Source organism: Ambystoma mexicanum, chromosome 4q (genome assembly GCF_040938575.1).
Source record: "Ambystoma mexicanum isolate Mex_15411 chromosome 4q, UKY_AmexF1_1, whole genome shotgun sequence".
Taxonomy (NCBI): Eukaryota; Metazoa; Chordata; class Amphibia; order Caudata; family Ambystomatidae; genus Ambystoma; species Ambystoma mexicanum.
Window position 1 is genome coordinate 1,105,430,773 of NC_090928.1, and position 18,964 is coordinate 1,105,449,736.

The window sequence follows — 18,964 nt, forward strand, 5'->3', positions numbered from 1 at the left end:
CCGCAGATCCCAGGCGGCTTGGAACGCAGGCTTGTACCATACAATACAGCCCATGTTCCGAGCATTCTGTTTGGCCAGCGCCCTCCTGCAGGGTGCTAATTAACCTTTTCTCTGTTATAGAATCTGCTACTTTTGATGACACTATTTGAAAGAACAGTAATTGTGCTACCAGATAGATGCCTAGAAAACACTTAATGACAGTGTTGTGTTCTGTCCCAGAATCTGAATACCCAACTTTCCTGGAAGTAGCGATTCAGTTAATTTATAAAGAAAATGCACAAAGGGGATCCTCTATGGACACTATTATACAATTTCAATTTTTTCCCTGTTGCAACACCCACTGGAGGCCAAACATTCAAGTGCTGGTTCAATGAAGTACGTTATCAAAGAAGTGAACGCTGTATAACCTTGCTGTGTGACTGGTGGCACATAAATAATCAGAGAAAATTGCCAGACGTACAGTAAAGTCTAGCATTTGCACTGGCAGTTGTGAGATTTGGACCCAAGGAGCAGGAGTGGAAGAGGATGCCGAGCCTTCAGTGAAGGCCTGTACCATGGAAGCAGGTGAGGCAGGGCCTGCAGCGGAGGCCCACACTAAGGCTGAGAAAGCAGGGCTTGTGGTGGAAGCCTTCACTGAGGCCTTGTGAAGAGACAGTGAGACATGACATAGGTGGCTGTGCAGGAGGAGGTCACTGGCTTGTTCCTCATGTGGAAGGAAGGGGGGTTTCTGCAAGCACCTTTGAGGAGATTTTAGAGTAGCCTCTATCTGAGCCTTTTCAGTGTTGAAAGTGGTGTTGACCCAGTAAGATGAGAGTGTAAATGAGGGGTAGGTCCTTGACAAGCATGATGTTAGGAATGAGCAGCCTGTGGTAGCCCTCCAGAAGGTGGCGCTGAGCAGCCAGACTTATCTCAAGAGTAAAGTGAGCAGTATCAATAGTTACACAAAGGACTGCAATTACTATGATTCAAACAAACACTGACTCAAGGTTTCTGAGTAAAAGAATATACATTTATTTAAACATCACTTATTAAACATTTCACTATTATCAAGCAGTTGAAAAATTATGATCTTAATACACTACACCACACCCAATAGATTCTGGACAAGTTAGGCTCAAAATGAAGTGTGAGCAAAATGGCACTCCAGTAATTTAAAAGGGAGGGAAAGACAAAGTTAGGCAGAAATTGAGTAGCACCAACAAGTAAGTAAGCAGGGCAATATAGAAAAAGGAACTACAGTGAGGAAATCAAATTCAAGGGGCCTGGCCCAAAGTCAAGGGACCAAAGTCTTTGCAGAGGATCACACAGTTCAGCGTAGTTCGCGGTTAAGTCTTTGCCAAGAGTTCAGAACAAAGTTGGTTGGACGAAAAGTTACTTTAAAGAATAAAGAAGGACAAGCCCTCGGATTGTTGAAAGATTTCACACACTTTCACCGCGGTTGGACGAAACGAACAACCGGGTTAGCACAATACCTTAAAAGCAGAAGAATGCTGTAGCTGAGGAAGACGTTTCTGGCAGATCCGGCAGGCTCACTGTTCCTGAAGCGACTGTCGGACTGACACGAAGGAGGAAGACTGGAGGGTCCTGCACTGGCCAGGGAAGAAACCAGCAGCGGAGCAAAACGACGGAATAAAAGGTGCACTCCTTCAAACCCAAGCAGGGTCCGGTCCTCTTGGCTATCCGGTTAACTGTAGCTCTGTACAGCAAATTCGACCAGAGGAGGGAGGCCTGGCTTGCAGTTTGGCGAACTGGTTGTTCCCACCAGCTCAAGGGGAGAAGATTCCTTTCAGATCTTCCCTGTCGACGAAGTTGGAGATTTGGACCTGCAGCAGGGCTTCACCGGGAGGTTCAGTCGTGGTAGGGGTCCTCTTCTTCCAGCTTCTCTTTGGGTTCTCTCGTTCCCGTGGCGACTCTGCCTTCGAAGCCCAAGAGACCTGCCTTTTATGCAGTTTTCCCCCATTCACAGAGCCTGGCTGTCAATCATACAGCTGGGTGGCTGTCCCGCTGGGACAGTCACCACAGCCAGTCATACCAGAGTGCGACATCGGTCTCCAAGGAGATCCTGTGCAGGCAGTCTCAAACCCCTCCCTCACATCCTGTCCCCCTCAGACATTCAGACGCCTAAGGAGGGCTTCTGTGCAGAAGCCTGCCAAAGGATGGCGAACAAAGGAATGAAACCTGGTTTGGCGCGCAGAGAAAAACACAAGAAAGACTTTTACAAAAAGATATGGCAAATAAACCCAGCCAGAACCGTATAAAAATCTATATGGGCCACCAGGTTTAAGTTCGAGGCTACTAAAATAGCCTAAAACACTACCAGGGCTATTTAAGATAACCGTGGTATGAAATATAGGGTAGTTACTACTGCCACCAGCCAAATCTTGATGAAAAGGGAACAAAGCAATGTTCCATGAGAAACAGACAAAAAGGTATAATTATTAACCTGAAGTGGGAAAAGCGACCAAAAGGCTCCCACCAATCCCCTCTCAACCATGGCCTAGAGGATCACGGCCCAGACACCCGCCACGAGAGGAGTTTGCCCATCTCCCAGACGACCAAATACCCTGGTACAAGAACATACGGATGTGCCCACTCGCATGCCCACCCGCATGCCCACCAGCCTGCCCTGCACATGCCGACACCTGCGGCATGGATGAACTCGACTAAACCATCTAGCACCAAATCAACACATTGTTAGAGATGCCATGACGACCTAGCTAACGGTCAGCACACTCGTGCAACATACACACCGGACACTCCCACATCAATTCACACGAAGAACATACTCAGTGCTATGACGTAGGCAACGGACACACCCACGGACGTGCATCTTTATTATTTTCAACACAGGCTTTTCAAATGTAGAAACGCAAGACGCATAAAGAATTCATCTAAAAAGGCTTGCTCACGCTTCTTCTAAAACCATGTACCATAATGAGGAATATAACGAAGACACGATACTGAGGATAGAGCAATATGATACCATAACCTACAGCACCCTACATTAAATGGTTCCTTCTATGCACCAGGCCCAAGTAGGCCGCAAGCAAAAGCTTTCATGAACATTGAATGAGCAAGGGTTCGGTTGCTGACCCTGCAGAATGAGCCCAGCGAAAGCAGACAGTCAAGGGCACAACGTTGCAAACTCTCATCCCGCAAGCCGACGCCAAGGTCGCACCTGCAAGATAAGCCGGGCACACAGTGAGAAATGTAATATTAATTGTGCAGAATTCTGCCTCAACCACGGTCCCCACCTCACGTGACCAAGCCGAACTTGATAGGGTGCCAAGCCCAGGAGGAAGAAGGCGTCTGGATCCCCCCGTCTCAAGACACAGGCAGATACAATTAAGCGACTCAACAGACATCTGCGACGGTGGGAGTAGTCGGCCTTCCTGCTTATGAATAAGTCCTCACATTGTCTGCACACACCCATATTGAAACATTGTTGCAAATGACAGGTGCACCGCGAGCTGGGAACAGCGATGGTCCCAGACTGGGGGGCTCGCGGGTGAACCAATCAGAACATGGGACCCTTATCACTGACGCCATTAACATTGACCAATCCTCAGGGGTCTTCATGTAACAATTTTTATGTATCAAACTGAAGGGACAACCCAAGTATACCACCTGGCTGACCCTTAACCAATAACCAAGTCTTCTATATGTATGCTATACTAACCCTACCACTCGGGGAACCAATCCAGAGTGGCGATAGGTTTTTTGTTAATTTTGCTAAGGTGACGCAAGTAGCGCGTCACGCTAAGGTAAAAAGGGCCTGCGAGCCCCACGCTGCGTAGAGAGTGTCAGGACGGACGCGTACGATCCTTGGCCATCCCTGCCGTTTGTTTAATAAACAGCAGAAACACCTTGCTTCTTGCGTGTGTCTCATACTCTATCTTTTTGGGATATACAGGAGGAGTTGGGGCCTCCCTGCCCGGAGGTCCGCGGATGGCCCAGCCTGCCCCGGGAGAATTTCCCCCCGAAAAACCCTTTCCAGAACTCTATGTAAGATAGCTTGTACTGGGTCTGTGACTTTAAAAAGACTAAAAAAGTAAATGGCAACTTTACATGTTCTGGGAGACAGTAGTCAGTCCCAGAAAATAGAGTCAAAGTTGGGAAGCCTTAAAAAGACAACCCTGTGTCACTGCACTGAAGGTGCTGTGTAACACACAGAAAAAAGATGATGTCTGTGGAGTAGGTGAAACTCCACAGTCTATGAACACAAGCATGTTTAAACACACACAGCAGAACACATGTAAGAGTGGGAAAAAAGGCTCACACTCTTACCAGGTGAAACAAAGTATTCCTAGAAATCCAGCAAAGCTGCTGAGGGACTCAGTAGGTAAGGGAAATTAGCCATTCTGGAGAATTCTCCCTAACGGGTTCATATACCTGATATGGAAGAGTTGAAGAGTTGAAGATGGGAGGAGTTGGAGTAGGAGGATGCAGAGGACCCTCTCTATATGCCTAGTATTGCATAGGGGGCAAGAAAGTCACAGGAAGAAAACCTGCCACCGGGGAAGACTTTCAAGAATGATGACTTTGCAGTCTTCAGAAAGGTGAATGGCTGTGTCAAGAAAGGCAAGTGTGGACATCCCTGGGGATGATGGCTATGCACAATCACATTTGTGGTGGCACCAACAGATTTACAGGGTGAATTAGTATCCTGCAACCACTGATCCATAGATCACCAGAGCTCCCTCCAATTGTATTGATAATGCGAGGGCTGCCACCACCTAGGACCATTGTGCACCACCACATTTTCACAGGACATGCAATGGCAAGCGGCAGGCCATCACACTTCCAACATGTATGCTCAATCAGCACAATTGGCACTAGCGGCTGTGGGCAATAGCAGGCCTGTGTTGTCGGCACCACTCCAACAAGTGATTTGAGGAAGCATGCCAATGTCAACACCTGCATTTGGGCAGTATTCATGGTATCTGCTAATGAGGCATGCAGCCAGGTTTTGCTTGCATTGCTGGTGACTCTCAGCAGTGGACCATGGAATCCGTAGCAATTCAGGCTGCCATGGAGAGGGATGTGGTGTAGTACCACCATACCTTCCTGTTGGATGTGCATGGGGGAATAAATTAAGCAGTCATGGGGAGTCAGGAAAGCTCCACACATATAAGAGTGACAGCCCTCTGTGGGAGAGTCTGTGAACTTTAGGGGTAGCTGTACTCGGTGGGAAAGAGAGTAACTTTAAGCTGTGGCTGTGCTTTGTGCCAGACCTAAAGAACTTCATTGGGTGGCTGCACTCTGTGGAAATGCTTGAGACAATTGGTGGGTGGTTGCACTCTGTTGGAGAGCTCAATAACTGTAGGGTTGGCAACACTCTATGGATGAGGTCAGGACATTTAAGGAGAGGTAACACTATGTTGGCAAGCCTAGAACTTTAAGGGTGGCTGTGCTCTGTGGAAGAGCCCATGAACTGTTGGTGGCTACACTCTGTGGAAGAGCTTGAGAACTTTAGGGGGTAACTGCACTCTTTGGGTGAAGCAATACTCTGAGGGAGAGCTATAGAAATGCAGGGGGTGGCTGCACTGTCTGGGAGAGCCAAGGAGCTCTAATGGGAGGCTGCGCCCTGTGGTAGAGCCCAAGAACATTTGTCAAGTTGTTGAGTCATGATATTAATAGTAGGACTCAAAACAGTACTGACACAAAAAGCAATGACATCTCAACAGGAAGTCAGCAACTGGTCAGTGCCTTTCAGTCACTATAACGTGCACCATACAACAAGCCCTCTCTACTTTAAGGTGTCTGACACATACCAGGTGTGAGAAACCTGAAAGTGTCTCTCTGACTAGTCCCTGGGGAATTGTCATCCAGGTGGCCAGGACACGGCCATCGCTATTGGATCCAGTTCCTGGGGGTGGACCAGTGAGGTAGAATCACCTAGATGGGGGGTCCTTGGGGAGTGGAAGTGGGACACTGATAGATGAGATGTGGTAAACCCCTTCATATAATACCTTTTCCCCATCCTATCCCATAGGGCACTCGAACACTTTATCCCCTCCCCCCTTTCTGACACTAACACTTTCACACACCATGAAAGACGATGGACAAACACCAGAGCCGTTTACCTGACATGTCCCAACACAAGGGTCAGGCAAAGTCAGGCAATTAACCAGAATAACACACACCTGACGGCCCTTTCCCTTCCTCACAGAGATAAAAGCTGGAGCACAATAGGAGCAAGGCAGACCGCACGAAGAGAGGACTAACTCAGCACAGCAGTTCAGTAGTAGAAAGACAGCGCAAATCGAGAGGGTGACAAGGAGAGAAGCGACCTTGCCCTTTCCGAGCCAGTCCTGTGAAACTTCCACGTTAGGAATCATAAGACTGTGAACAATAGCCAGCGTTTGTTGCAGCAAATGTCAATGGTACACAGGGCCCTCCTCCGCTGATAACCAAGCTGGGGAGAGACGCTTGCCACCGTGACTCCAGAGACAAGAAAAGCCAAGCAGTTCATTACAGTCGGTGAGTCGAGGGGAGAGCCGATAAGAAACCGAAATGTGTTGAACAAAAGTAGCAGACGGCTAATTGAAAAAAGTACAAAGAACTGTTTAAAGTTAAATGCTTGAGGGGAAAAGCAGCTACAGAGGAGTCAGGCACCACATGGGTTCTCACTTGATTACGATTACTCTATTGTTGAAACTACCATTACCAGAAGGCCTTGGGAAAGGCAAGAAAGGGGTCAAAGTGGTCATAGAGGGGTCTAGTAAAATCCTCTGTACTGTCGCAAGTCTTTGACCGGCAGATGATTGTGAAGCTAAGGGAAGTGAATCATGCATCATAAGAACTATTCCATGAATTGTGTGATTGGCAAAGTTGTCAAGAGTGAATCCAATGGAGGGATGCCAATGAAAAGAGGGCAAAGCCTGAAGTCCCAAGAAATAGTGTATTGACAAGCATGAACTGGCAGAGGGTTTTCTACAGTGAACTGTTTAAAAAGACATTAAGATCTGGGAATGTCACAGAGGAGATTGTGTTGAAAGCCGTAGTGAACCCAATGGAGGGAGGCTAACATTCAAGAAGGGCCTGTGCCCGGAAGAGGGGGATCTAAGGGTGAAAAGGCATCACCCAATGTGCAAGCAGAAAGGAACGTTTGTTTATTATGTATCTTGGTTGTTCTCCATGTCATCATATTCGTCATCATTTTCTGATTTAGCAGTGGATTAGGGTACAGGAGATTGAAACCTGCAGCTGTCTGTCTCCTCTTGCTGTTCAACTACACCATGTGTTGATTCTCCCTGATATCCAGTTAATGGGATCTGCACCCCTCCCCCTGCTGACCCTGAGATAGCGGAAGGAATTGAATGGACGACCTTGGTGGATTTGCTTGTGGTGCTATACCTGTGCATGTACTCCAGAGTAACTTGTAGCTGGGTGTGTGGAATGCGAGATTGCTGATACCTTCAATCAACCACATGTAATTCTAACATCCACGTGCAGATGGCAAGTGCTTCTGTGGACATGAAAAGACCACAAACAGCACATTTCCCACTCCCTCTGACTTGTTTGAGAGCCCCATAAATGATCCCCAAATGTGTCATTCACTCACTAAATGGCACCTTTCACCGCCCTGAATCTCAGCTGTTTTCTTCCCACAAGTATTGCTTGAACATATGTTTTGCAGAAGCTGAGCCCAGGGAGTCTCTACTCCTGCTTGCTTCAGTAGTCACCCGATGACCATGCATCATTCACTCTTTTCAAGAGACAGCCATTGTATGGTATCTTCTACCTCTCCTCTTCTCATCTCATTTCTCCTGCAAGTATCACATGATCAGTATCCCACCTCTCTGAATGTCAAATACTTCCTCCTACAAATGGGGGGGGGGGGGTGTGTGTGTGTGTGTGTGTGTGTGTGTGTGTGTGTGTGTGTGTGTGTGTGTTTTTTTTGTTGGTTGGTGGCACTAGCAAGATGATTGTTACTCCAGTACTGTGCCGCCCTCCAACCAAGTGGCATTCTCTCTTGCTCAGCCACAATACCTAGGGGATCTCCAGGGCTTATTTTTATTTAAATCCCTTCACCCTTACAGGGCTTCCTTGCTGGTACACCTCCTTGCCCTGCGACCAGCTTTCCTCATCAATTAACACAGGGTTCCCTCCCCCATTCACAGTTGTCGTTTTCACAACACGGAGCAGCAGGACTAGCCATGTCTGACAGCTCCCTCATCGAATCAGCCGAGCCCACGTCATGACCAAGCCTCCGACACACCATCCAATCAGATCCCTCAGGCTCGCTTCCAACCCAGAAGTCCTTGTTATTATTCCCACGAGTTAGACACGGTCCATGACTGGGACCACACGGACGTACACGGACCTCCTGCTCAGGTGAGACCTTGCTACCCCATCCCGGACCCAACGCCCGTCCATGCCTTCACCCGTGATCCTCTCCACACTCGATCGCGTGTCTCAAAATAGACCCGACCAAGGGGATTCACACCATCTTGGCCCCTTACTTTCTCCACCTCCTTAGCACCACGAATCTGTGGCCCACTGAACTCTCTCCTGAGTGCACATCCATGCACCACGCGGCACCCGCCCCTCAGCAGCCGAGTCGTGCCCTCTCACCCTGGGGGTTTTCTACCGCCGCGTCACGGCAGCTGCTGGCCAACCACTAACTCTCCGGTCCATCCAACAGAGGCTTCCACTCGGGACCCTGTTACTCCCGCCGCACAGGGCTCGTTACTGGCCTTCCGCCAGGTTGCCACCCCACAAACCCTGGTGGTCCTATAACTCACCTGACAACCCTTTCCTTGATCCGTGGCACTCCACCAGGGGTTACCCCCTAGCCAGGGGACACTCTTCTCCGCCATGCACGCCCCATGACAACAGGCCTCCCCCACCAACCCCGGGCACCTCGGGGTCTCCCACACGGGGACAACGCAACATCCACTCACAACTGCCCTTCCCCCAATCTAGCCGGTCACCCGCACCTCGGACCCATGCTATGAATCTGCCACGGCACCGCCCATTGCTCACCAGCACAAGTTTCACCGCACCCGGCCTCCTCTCGCACACCTTCGACATGCCACTCTGATTGATCCTTGTCCATGCTATTTTTGTCTCTTCCTCCAGACCTGCTATCCAGCAACCACCCAGTACAGGGTGTGTTCTCTACATGCTCTGACGTGAGCCCCTACCCCAACTTCAATTGTAAGCACAGCCCCCTACGCTCTGCACTATGACTTACCTCATTGACTTGCAGCTTAACCAGACACCCTCTAACTCTCTCTCTTTATATTTTTTATTCCACTGTTTCCCTTGTCTCTTTCTCCTTGGTACTCAATGTCCAAATGGACCTCCCCTATTTTTCAATACCTGCCTAATGTATCATTCATGATGTCACTTATTACATATCTACCTTACCACTCTGCACCAACCACCTCACCCACCACTCGCCACTTATCTCTATGCGCATATCATGCCATTTTACTCCTGCCTCTCATTGTCTTACTGTGGCCAAAAATGTCTGAATATCATATGTTTTCTTCCACCATGACTTCCATAAAACGCAATATGTCACTGCTTTGCATGACCGTACCATGCTTGGATTAATATATGACTCTCTTCACCATGACTCCATTATATGCAATGTGTCACTGAACCACTCACTCTCCCACCACTCACCAACCCCCACCTCACGCAGCCTTGAGAAAGACTTGGGTTGAAACGCGCGTCGGCTGTTTTTTGCTTTTGTGGTTCACCAACTCTGGTACATTGTGCCCCAGGTGTTATGTTGCACTTAAAAAAATAAATATCCCTGCACAACCAAAACTCAGGACTGAATTGTGAAATAACTAGTGACAGTACTGGAGAACCAACCCTCTTGCCAGCGCCACCAACCAACAAGGTTTTGTCAACCCACCCACTTCTCCTCAACCGCCTGGGAACCCTGGAGTTTGGTTCCCTGACAAAACCATGTGCTAGGCTGCAGGCCAAACCTTGAACACAGACGACAAGTTGCGCAGGGGACCTTGCTGTCCCAACACCAAACTCCTCACCCCTTGTAATCTCATTAGAATGCTGTTTGCAAGTTAGAATATCTGTCTTGTACTGTTCCTAAAATGTCCATTGTTTGGTGGTTAGTGAACTGGACGGACACGTTGTGCTGTGGTGAAATTAACCTCATATTACACGCAGTGTCAGAGTGATTAAAACAGATTCCATCTCCCTAGTCTCACCTGATGGAACCTGTGTTGTGTACCCTCTTCAAATCACTCACATTGTCACACAGCATAGACTGAAATTATCAAATGCATCCTAACACTCCCAAGTCGCGTTCAATTTCGCTACAGTCATTCCTGCTGTGCTACTCTAAGGTCAGCTTACAAGCCTTTCCCTTTCCCTAAATGTTCCAATCATCGCCACAGATGGCAACAATCTACAGCATCAACCTCCTACCTCTCTGAAAGTTCCTCAGATTCAAAACAAACTCCCACAATGCACGCTCTATTATAGACCACAAGGTTAAACTCAGGTGAGCATCAGAAGACATTTTTATGAAGTTTGACCTGGTAGAATCTTTTGAAACTGAGGTGATTCAGGGTTTGTTAAGGACTTTCCATCAGGTTTCTCTCAAATCTACATTTTAGTGCTTTAACTTACCGCAGAATAGGAATGTATTTATTTTTTTATTTTTAAAGCACTCACACAGTCCGTGGGCATCGAGGCGCTGTTACAAGAATACGTCTCTTAGTTGCGTATATATAACGCGCTTCAACACCAGAGATGTTTAAGCGCGGACCCTGGGATCGAACCTGTGTTGCTTCGTGCCGTCTTGTTTCCAAGGTGAGCACGTTGCTGCTGAGCTACCCTCCCGGGATAAACCTGTACCCTTCTACATATGCATGGTAGCTGCTTGGTTTCTGCTACACAAAAGGTAAATTGCAAACGGGTAATCCCTACAGTTGCTAGTATCTGGTCTGTGTTAAGCTTTACTACTAAGAGCACATTTGCAATTAGGTCTACAGTGTCCACTGCATACATTTTAATTTCTCCTTCTTTTCTTTGGCTCTTTAGGTCATGACCAAATCACTACTCAGCATAGACAGTGCGTACAACATTCCTGTTGTCAGAGTTACGGGTCATATGTGCAAGACCAATTTGCCCTCCAACACAGCCTTCCGAGGCTTCGGTGCTCCCCAGGGGGTGATGATCACAGAGACATGGATGTCCAACATCGCCCTGACATGTGGATTGCCAGCAGATCAGGTACAGTACAAGACAGGATGCTTTGGGGGGCACCATTCATCATTGTGCACTACCATCTACCATTGTCTGCAGTTTGCCATGATTTTTTGTTAGGTCAACCTAAGGTGTATACAACTATGCAGCGACAATTGGCAGTAGACCGATACATGTATATACAAGAAGGAGCCGTTTAACTAGCTGAGCTGGTCCCGAGTAGCTTAGCTTTAATTCTGAGCATGATAAACTACAATCTACTAAATCTTTCCTCCTTGGGAGGTGCATGCTGGCCGGAAGCAGAAATGGCTATGCCTTAGTCTCCCAAGAAATCTTTATAGCATCAGGTGGAGATGAGATATTTCATAGACTGCCTGCCCCTTGCATGTTCTTCATGTCTTCTCTCTTGCTTCTCTTGGATTCACCTGGAGTGTCAGAGTAATTTCACACACTAACAAATATTAGAATTTCAGGTTTGCAAATGATTTTCTGAGAATGCTTGTTATGTCATAAAGCTTTTTTTAGGCAGACTCAGGAAGTTATTACAAGTTGTGCCGTAGAAGTATGGTATTTTGGAAAACAACATATTTTTCTGCTCTGCACAATTATGGGTTTCAGGACTCCTACACAAAAAATCCTACTGGTTGTAAATGTAGGTTTTACCTTCATTAGCACAAGTCATTTTGTCTAACTTATTATGAGACCCTAACGTTGCTATTTACTGTATGAGCTTAGGTGCAAAGCCGCTGGGCACAATTTATGCACGGACAGATTCTAATTAGACATATTTGCTAACATGCTTGCAATGCCACAGCAAACGTTTCAGTGCACCTAATTTGGCCCAAAGGATGCCGCATCTGTAGTTCACACCGTTCAAAAATGCCCCAAATTGTAGAAGTTGTACAGAATTAATATAGAAAGATAATCAATTTCTATCAAATAACTAATTGAAGTGGAAATTATGGATTGGCATTTATAAATGCAAAATGTCATCTTTACTAACCTCATGCAGGATTCTACAGTACACAAGACACAGACATGCAACTTCATTTTGCACTGGGCCGGTGAAAATTGCACGTTTTTAATTTGTGTATGTACCTAAAAAGGCTTAACTTTCAAAAGTATGAATTTGTTTGTGTCTGTGTAAAATGGAAAAAGGATGCAATTAAGTTCTCTGCACTCAATTTTGATGGACTTAGGAGTTCCATATAGTCGAAGATGGCACCAGGCTTCTGCTTATTTGTCCTAGTATGTAGGGAAACAGATATACCTCAAACTATTTTATTCAATAACACCAAAATGTTTCAGTGTTCAAGCATGTATGATACATGAATTTAATATACATGTGTTTTAGTTAAAAGGTGAGTCAATACACTACCCGTTTGTCTTTATTGTAAAAGTCTGTCTATTAGGCCAGTCTTACGCTTGCATCTCAATGGCTTCTATCACTGAGAAACAGGATTTTGCAGGAAGCATAATAAGTTGGAGTGCTGATGAAGTTATTGTCTGCCCGAAACACAAGCTGACTCAAATCAAATTTGGTTTTAATCATGTATCACACAACCCTGACAAAATGTGAAATTGTAGTGCAGAATTAATCTCTCTAGCTCCATTGCCAAGGTCTGGCATATTGCACCTCTGTGAATGGATTCCTTTGTGAATGTTAGCCTTTGGCAATGCTATTAACCTTATATGGTTCTAGATAACTCCTTTTGACAGCACCCTAGACTATTTCCTGCAAGAGGACGATGCCTACTTCCCATTGTGCCCTAACGGTTCACCTTAAATGCCACAAGGTTTCAGGGGATGCTGGGTTGTGCTTTCAAAATTATAGTTCCATGCTTCTGTAGGCAGTCTAGCCACACCTTTCCTTTGGGATATCATTAATGGTGATTGCTTCTAATATTCTTCCACTGTCTATTAAGGTCCGCAGGCTGAACATGTACAGGGAAGGGGACTCTACTTTCTATAACCAGCGGATTGAGGAGCTCACTGTGGAGAGGTGCTGGGAGGAGTGTTGTCTGAGCTCTAACTATCACCAGCGCATGAAGGAAAAGGACGACTTCAACAGGTGAGCACAGACAGACTGAAATCTTTTTATCTACACAAACCGGCGTTACATGGCATTCTACTCAAAGTCACGGCATCGTTTTGTGAGAGGGGATAGCTCAGGGACGACACGTACACAGCGCAACAGAGGTTCGAATCCTGATCCCGTGTTTAGAAACCAATCTCTGACATTCAGTGTATTATAAAAGAACAATTATAATATAAACTGTTGGCAATCCCCCTGTCCCACAGCAGAGCAATGAGGCATGTTTTTATGGCCTAGAACTACAAGCTGTATTTTTCTCTCCTTTGACTGTTAGTGGGTGTCCACATTGGAAATTGAAAAAAACATTTTCTCTCTCATAAGGGTCATCCAAGCTGGAAACATAAATAGCATATTTCTATTGCTTAAGATTTCTGGTGCGATGCCCCCCCAACCCCCCAGCAGAAATATATTTTTGATAATGTGTTCAGAGCGCGTGCCCGAAGGCACAAGAATTACAATTCAGCTGGATTTTGTGCCTGTGTATTTGTAGTATGGGAGTCATCTGGTGTGAATCCCACCTGCGTTAACAATGTTTATTTTTCCCTTGCCTGTGCCTGAAGGATTCACAATAGAAATAGTATTGTTCTATTTGCTGTTCCTAGCACAAGGCCTACACACACCGGAATTTTATTTTTTATTTTTAGCACAGGCCACGCTGCAACATAAATAGTAAACACACAATTTTGTGCTAAAAAATTATTTGTCCTAATTCTAACTCATGTTTGAACAGGCTTATGAGTCCAACCACCAGTCTGTGAAGGGATTTGCAAGAGCCAAGTGGCTTGAGAATATTTCTGGGTCAACTGAATTCTTCTTTTACCATTCATATTCACGGTTACTAGATCATGTTGTGTAGTGAGTGTTTGTTTGGTTGTTTATTTTATTTCTATAGTGCACCGAACCTGTGGGTAACTGGGCACTTAAAGCAAGTTGCACTTATTACAGAAATAGTCATAAAGCAGGTTACCGAATACACTTGTTACAAAATGAGACGTTACAAATATACAGATAGCAGTGAGGTACATTAAGCAGGTAAATACGGATCTATGTGATTATGCGATGGCCGAAAGTGCAGACTTTTTTTTAAACTCCTTTACACCACATATATTTGCGGGGGGAGACCACACAACCCCCCCATATTAATGAATATTATATTGTATACCCCCCACATATATATGGCAACATTTTGGTACGATTCCCGTAAATACACTTACAGCGTGTGACGTTACCAATATACAGTTAGCAGTGAAGTGCGTTAAGCAGGTACATTAACAGGAAGAAACAATATACAATATACAGATTTTACAGGGAGCAAGGAAAGAAATAGTATGGAAAGCGGTCTAGGAAGTGTTTGTGATCCTAGTGGCACAATCAGTTCCTTGTAGTAAACCAAGTGATGGACTTTCTCCTGAAGTTGCTAAAGGATTCGGTCCTCTTAAGAGCGAGTGGGAGTGTGTTCCAAAGCTGGGCCGCCATGACAGGGAAACTACCCCCTTTGTAGATCTCATGGCAAATTTCTCTGTTAGGTACGCAGGGGCTGCGTGATTCAAGGAATTGAATGTAAGAGACAGGGTTTTCAGCTGAATCTTGTCCCTGATGGAGAGCCATTTGTGCTGTCTCCTTATTTCTGAGATGTGTGCTCTCCTTGGGATGCTCAGAGCAGTCCTGAGTGCATTATTTTGCAGGATTTGTAATTTATTAAGCATGAATTTACTGGCGCCTAAGTAAAGTCTGTTACAATAATCCAGTTTTGATAAAATGAGTGCTCTGGCTAGTGTAAGGCAGCTTTCAGTGGAAAGCATTGGTTTGCAAGCCCTTATCAGTTTGCCCGTGTAAGCTATGGCTGATTCCGTAGCTTTGACTTGTTTGTGTAGGTTTGAGGTAGAGTCAAGGTAAAAACCTAATGTTTTTACCTCTTTAACCACAGTGATGTTATTCCTGTCTATGTTGAATGAGGCGTAATCTGTGTTAAATTTATTCAGGTTGGCTGATGAACCTAGAAGCAAGAGTTCTGTTTTATCATCGTTCACGCAGAGGCCATGGGTGGCCATCCATGCTTGAATGATCAGATACATTCTGTTTACCAGCCGTACGTCAGAATCGTAGTTGCCTGCTAGGGGGAGGAGGATGTGGGTGTCATCTGCATAGTTGTGTAGGTGACACCCAGATGATCCAACTTGTCGAATAATGGCTTAGTAAAGATATTGTACATGGTAGGTGACACGCAGGACCCTTGAGGTACACCACAGGTGATGGGGATGGGGTCAGCCGCTGCAGACGGTGAGAAACACTTATGGTCCGATTGATCAGGAACGATTCAATCCAGGTGATTGCATTCTGAGAGAAGTAGGCTGCTGTGGCAAGTTGATTACAGAGAACATTGTGGTCGACTAGATCGAACGCGACCGATAAGTCCAACAATAGAAGTGCAATTTTTCCTTTGTCTTTATGTTCGTCAGATTGCCGGACCCCCAGAAGCTAAGTAGTCTTGGATTTGCACGTAAGCGACCCTATCCAGGATCTTCAACAAGAACGGGACTGTGGTGATTTTATAATAAAATTGATTGATTGATTGATTGATTGACCGGACACCCCCCTTAATAGGGGTGGAAAAAGGCATCTGACTGAGCCCATTTAAGAATTGCTCATTTAGATGCCCTTTGAGAATGGACCTGCTCCTTTTTTTGGCTTCAAGCAATGAGATGTGATGCCTTTCTAAACATTCGTCTTCTCACTCTCCTCCTGCTCCTCCACTTCCTGACTCTTGTCCCACCTACTCTTCCCTGCATTCTCTACTCCATTATGTTTGTTACCGATATCATTGAGCTAGAGAGAGCACTTTTAGGAGACTGGTCTATTAGTATGGTGTTCAGAACGACCATGTCCATGCTGGGGAGGATGCTCCATGATTGAGGGCTGCGATGTAGCGAGGTGTGGTGTGTGATGAAGATATATTTGTGTAGATGGAGACGCACCTTTCACTCCAATGTTGGAGGTCCTGGCTGAGGGACCACACCAAGTTAGAGGGTTACATCCAAGGTTTACAACCTGCACATCATTGACCTGTGCTTATCAAAAGCCAAGGTCTTCAGGGGGGAGTCTGCACTCCTGATACCGTAGTGAAGATCACAGAGAGCGAAAAGTTGCCAAATGGGTATCATCCATGAGAGTCAAGAATCTTAATTCCAAGATGGCTGCTAGCATAGCAGTATCTGGTGCATGAATGAAGGTTGTTAGTGTAGCAGGTGCAATGAACATGTGTGCCAGTGTCTTTGCATACAACTGCAAATACTGTATTTAATGAAGGGGCACTTTAATCTTTGCCTTGTGTTGTCCACATTGCATGTTCCTAAATCCTTCCACACCACCATATGGTTTCATGTATTAACTACTTTATTATGATTGTGTAAAGCAGTTCCACTCAGCAAGAGTCATCCCCATTGTGCCCAGGGAGTGAGTAATGAGCCAAACCTGCCTCTGCTTTGGACTGCTCCTTCTTCACCTCAGTGATTGAAGGATTTGGCAAGATCAATTCTCCCAAAAGAGGTCCAAATAAATACTTCCTCATGTGTTTGTCCAAGAGTGAATCAAAGAAGGAGTGTGGGACACCTTCGTTTAAATGTAAAAGCCTGCAGGTGATTAGACTACAACAAGCCTGCTTTAGTGGTCCAATCCCAGGCCTTGGAAGAAGTGGACTTGGCCTTCTGACATAATACCCATTATGCTTTGTGTTAAAGGAAGTGGAGGGAACAGTAAGTACGGGAGCTATAGAGAGAAAACAAGATGATGGAATTTTCCTCCAGCTGGTGTGAGCTCTCCCTGTCTACATGAACTCTGCCCCCTTATCTTATCAATAGCATCAAAGGCCCTTTTGGTATGCAGCATCATGGTGTGACACTAGTCCTTTTGTGATGAGTGTGCCCTTTGATTCCCGTTTTCCAGGCCAGGTCCTGCTGGGAGGCTGGCCCACTGGAGAGAAGTGTTAGCTGACCTCACAAAGGATCAGAATGGGAGGCATAGCCATCCATACTCCTACAGTATCACTTGACAGGGCCAGGTTGACTGACCAGAATGCACATAACCCTTCCACAGCTGAGCTGGGCTCACAGTGCTGACAAATGCATGATATCAAACTGATGTGGCCGTAATATGTATGAGAGATGACTGCCTCCATGCCCTAAGTAAGGTATGGTTTATATTTGAAGTGTATAACTGCCAGCAGGATAGTAACGCTCATAATTATGTGGTTTGAGAACAGAGGTGCATACCTTAAATGTGGCCCTGTGGTGCAGTGAGTTGGCTAATACTGTAGCTGTCCAGAGGGCACCTGTGACACAATTACCTGCTCTATGCCACTGAAGAGGAGGGCCTGCTGATCAGGGTAGTGTTTCAGTAGGGCACAGGTGTACACTATGCCTTTGGCATGGAGCCTATAAAAGGGAGATCTGATTAGCAGATTACCCTTTCTGAGATGGGGCTACCTGCATCATTTTATGAATTTAATATACATTTAAAAAGCCAGGGCTTCTACACCCTTGCCAGATGGAAAACTATCACATCAAGACCTTGTAACTTTCCCTTTCAAGCCTAAGCAGTCTGTGTGGGAAGAACTTACTTCCCACCTATCTGAGTCTTTTTCAGGCTACAGTAATTAAAACTACTAACCAAGTCTAGTCCTCCAGCACTTGAGCAAACCACATTCTCCTCTTAGGTTCTGGAGGTTACAAACTTACTTTCAGTTTTAATGGCCTTGCATCTACTTACAGGATCAGGGCTAAAGCCCCCAGCAGACAATCATCTTTCTACTTTAAACAATATCCCAAGGTTCTTGCCAGCTTGTGGGCAAAGGACCCAACCAGGCCCCTTCCCTTTTCTCTTCTGCAAGTCTCATCTACCTCACAGTATGGCCTATTTCACTTAGCCACCTTAACTGTTTCACAAACCAGGTATGCACTGTACACATAAGAAGTTGTCTGTTTTTCTCTCCTTCTGGGCATTCACTCTTCTTTGTGTTTAAGTCTGAGATCCACTCCAGGGTTTCTGTGTGCAAGAGGAACTCAACAAGTAATCCTGCAGCACCTGCAGCACAAGCACGCGATTGGAGCCAGAGAGGGCTACCTTCACTCTATGCAGTATTCTGTGCAAGCCTTTCCAGATTTTCTCTGTTTTCTTCCCCCTGGCATTAGTCCTATCTGAAGGTGAAAGTTAGGGGCCCTTTGCTCTAATTGTCATCTAGTACATTTCCTACTGGGATAAAGTGGGTAATCTCCTCTAAAGGGCTGACTGCAGGGCGCAATAGGGGGTGGTGTAGTGTTGACTGTATGAACCCTTTGCATCCCCCCTATATAGCTCCTCCAAGAATGGCTTGATATAGTGTAGACTGGGTAGATATATAACGATCTTGTACATCACAATGCATTTCCTTGGTAGTATGTCAATACCTGGAAAGACATGGTGAGGATAGAAAGGGTCAGTGTTGGAAAGCAGAGAGGAAAATCCAGGTTTGAAGTGAGTGATTGAAGACCGGGGAAAGGGATCTGAAAGACAGGTAAAGAGCACCAGCGGAAGGGGGCCCGAATGGAGAAGACACAACCTCTGAGATGAGACTGATGAAAGCGAAGATGTCTGATTGGGCAAGTCTGAAGGAGCAGAGATGTCTGGATTAGATGAGAA

The 18,964-nt window shown here is 46.0% G+C and overlaps 1 protein-coding gene across 2 annotated transcripts in view; it reads left to right on the forward strand.

Moving 5' to 3' along the window:
- Window positions 1–18,964, forward strand: part of LOC138468214 (xanthine dehydrogenase/oxidase-like) — a 1,072,878-nt gene that overhangs the window by 904,381 nt on the left and 149,533 nt on the right. For both annotated transcript variants that reach the window (XM_069608673.1, XM_069608674.1), the window contains exons 25-26: window positions 11,032–11,223; window positions 13,122–13,267. In XM_069608673.1, the coding sequence (XP_069464774.1) occupies window positions 11,032–11,223; window positions 13,122–13,267 (338 nt within the window). The remainder of the gene's footprint in view (window positions 1–11,031; window positions 11,224–13,121; window positions 13,268–18,964) is intronic.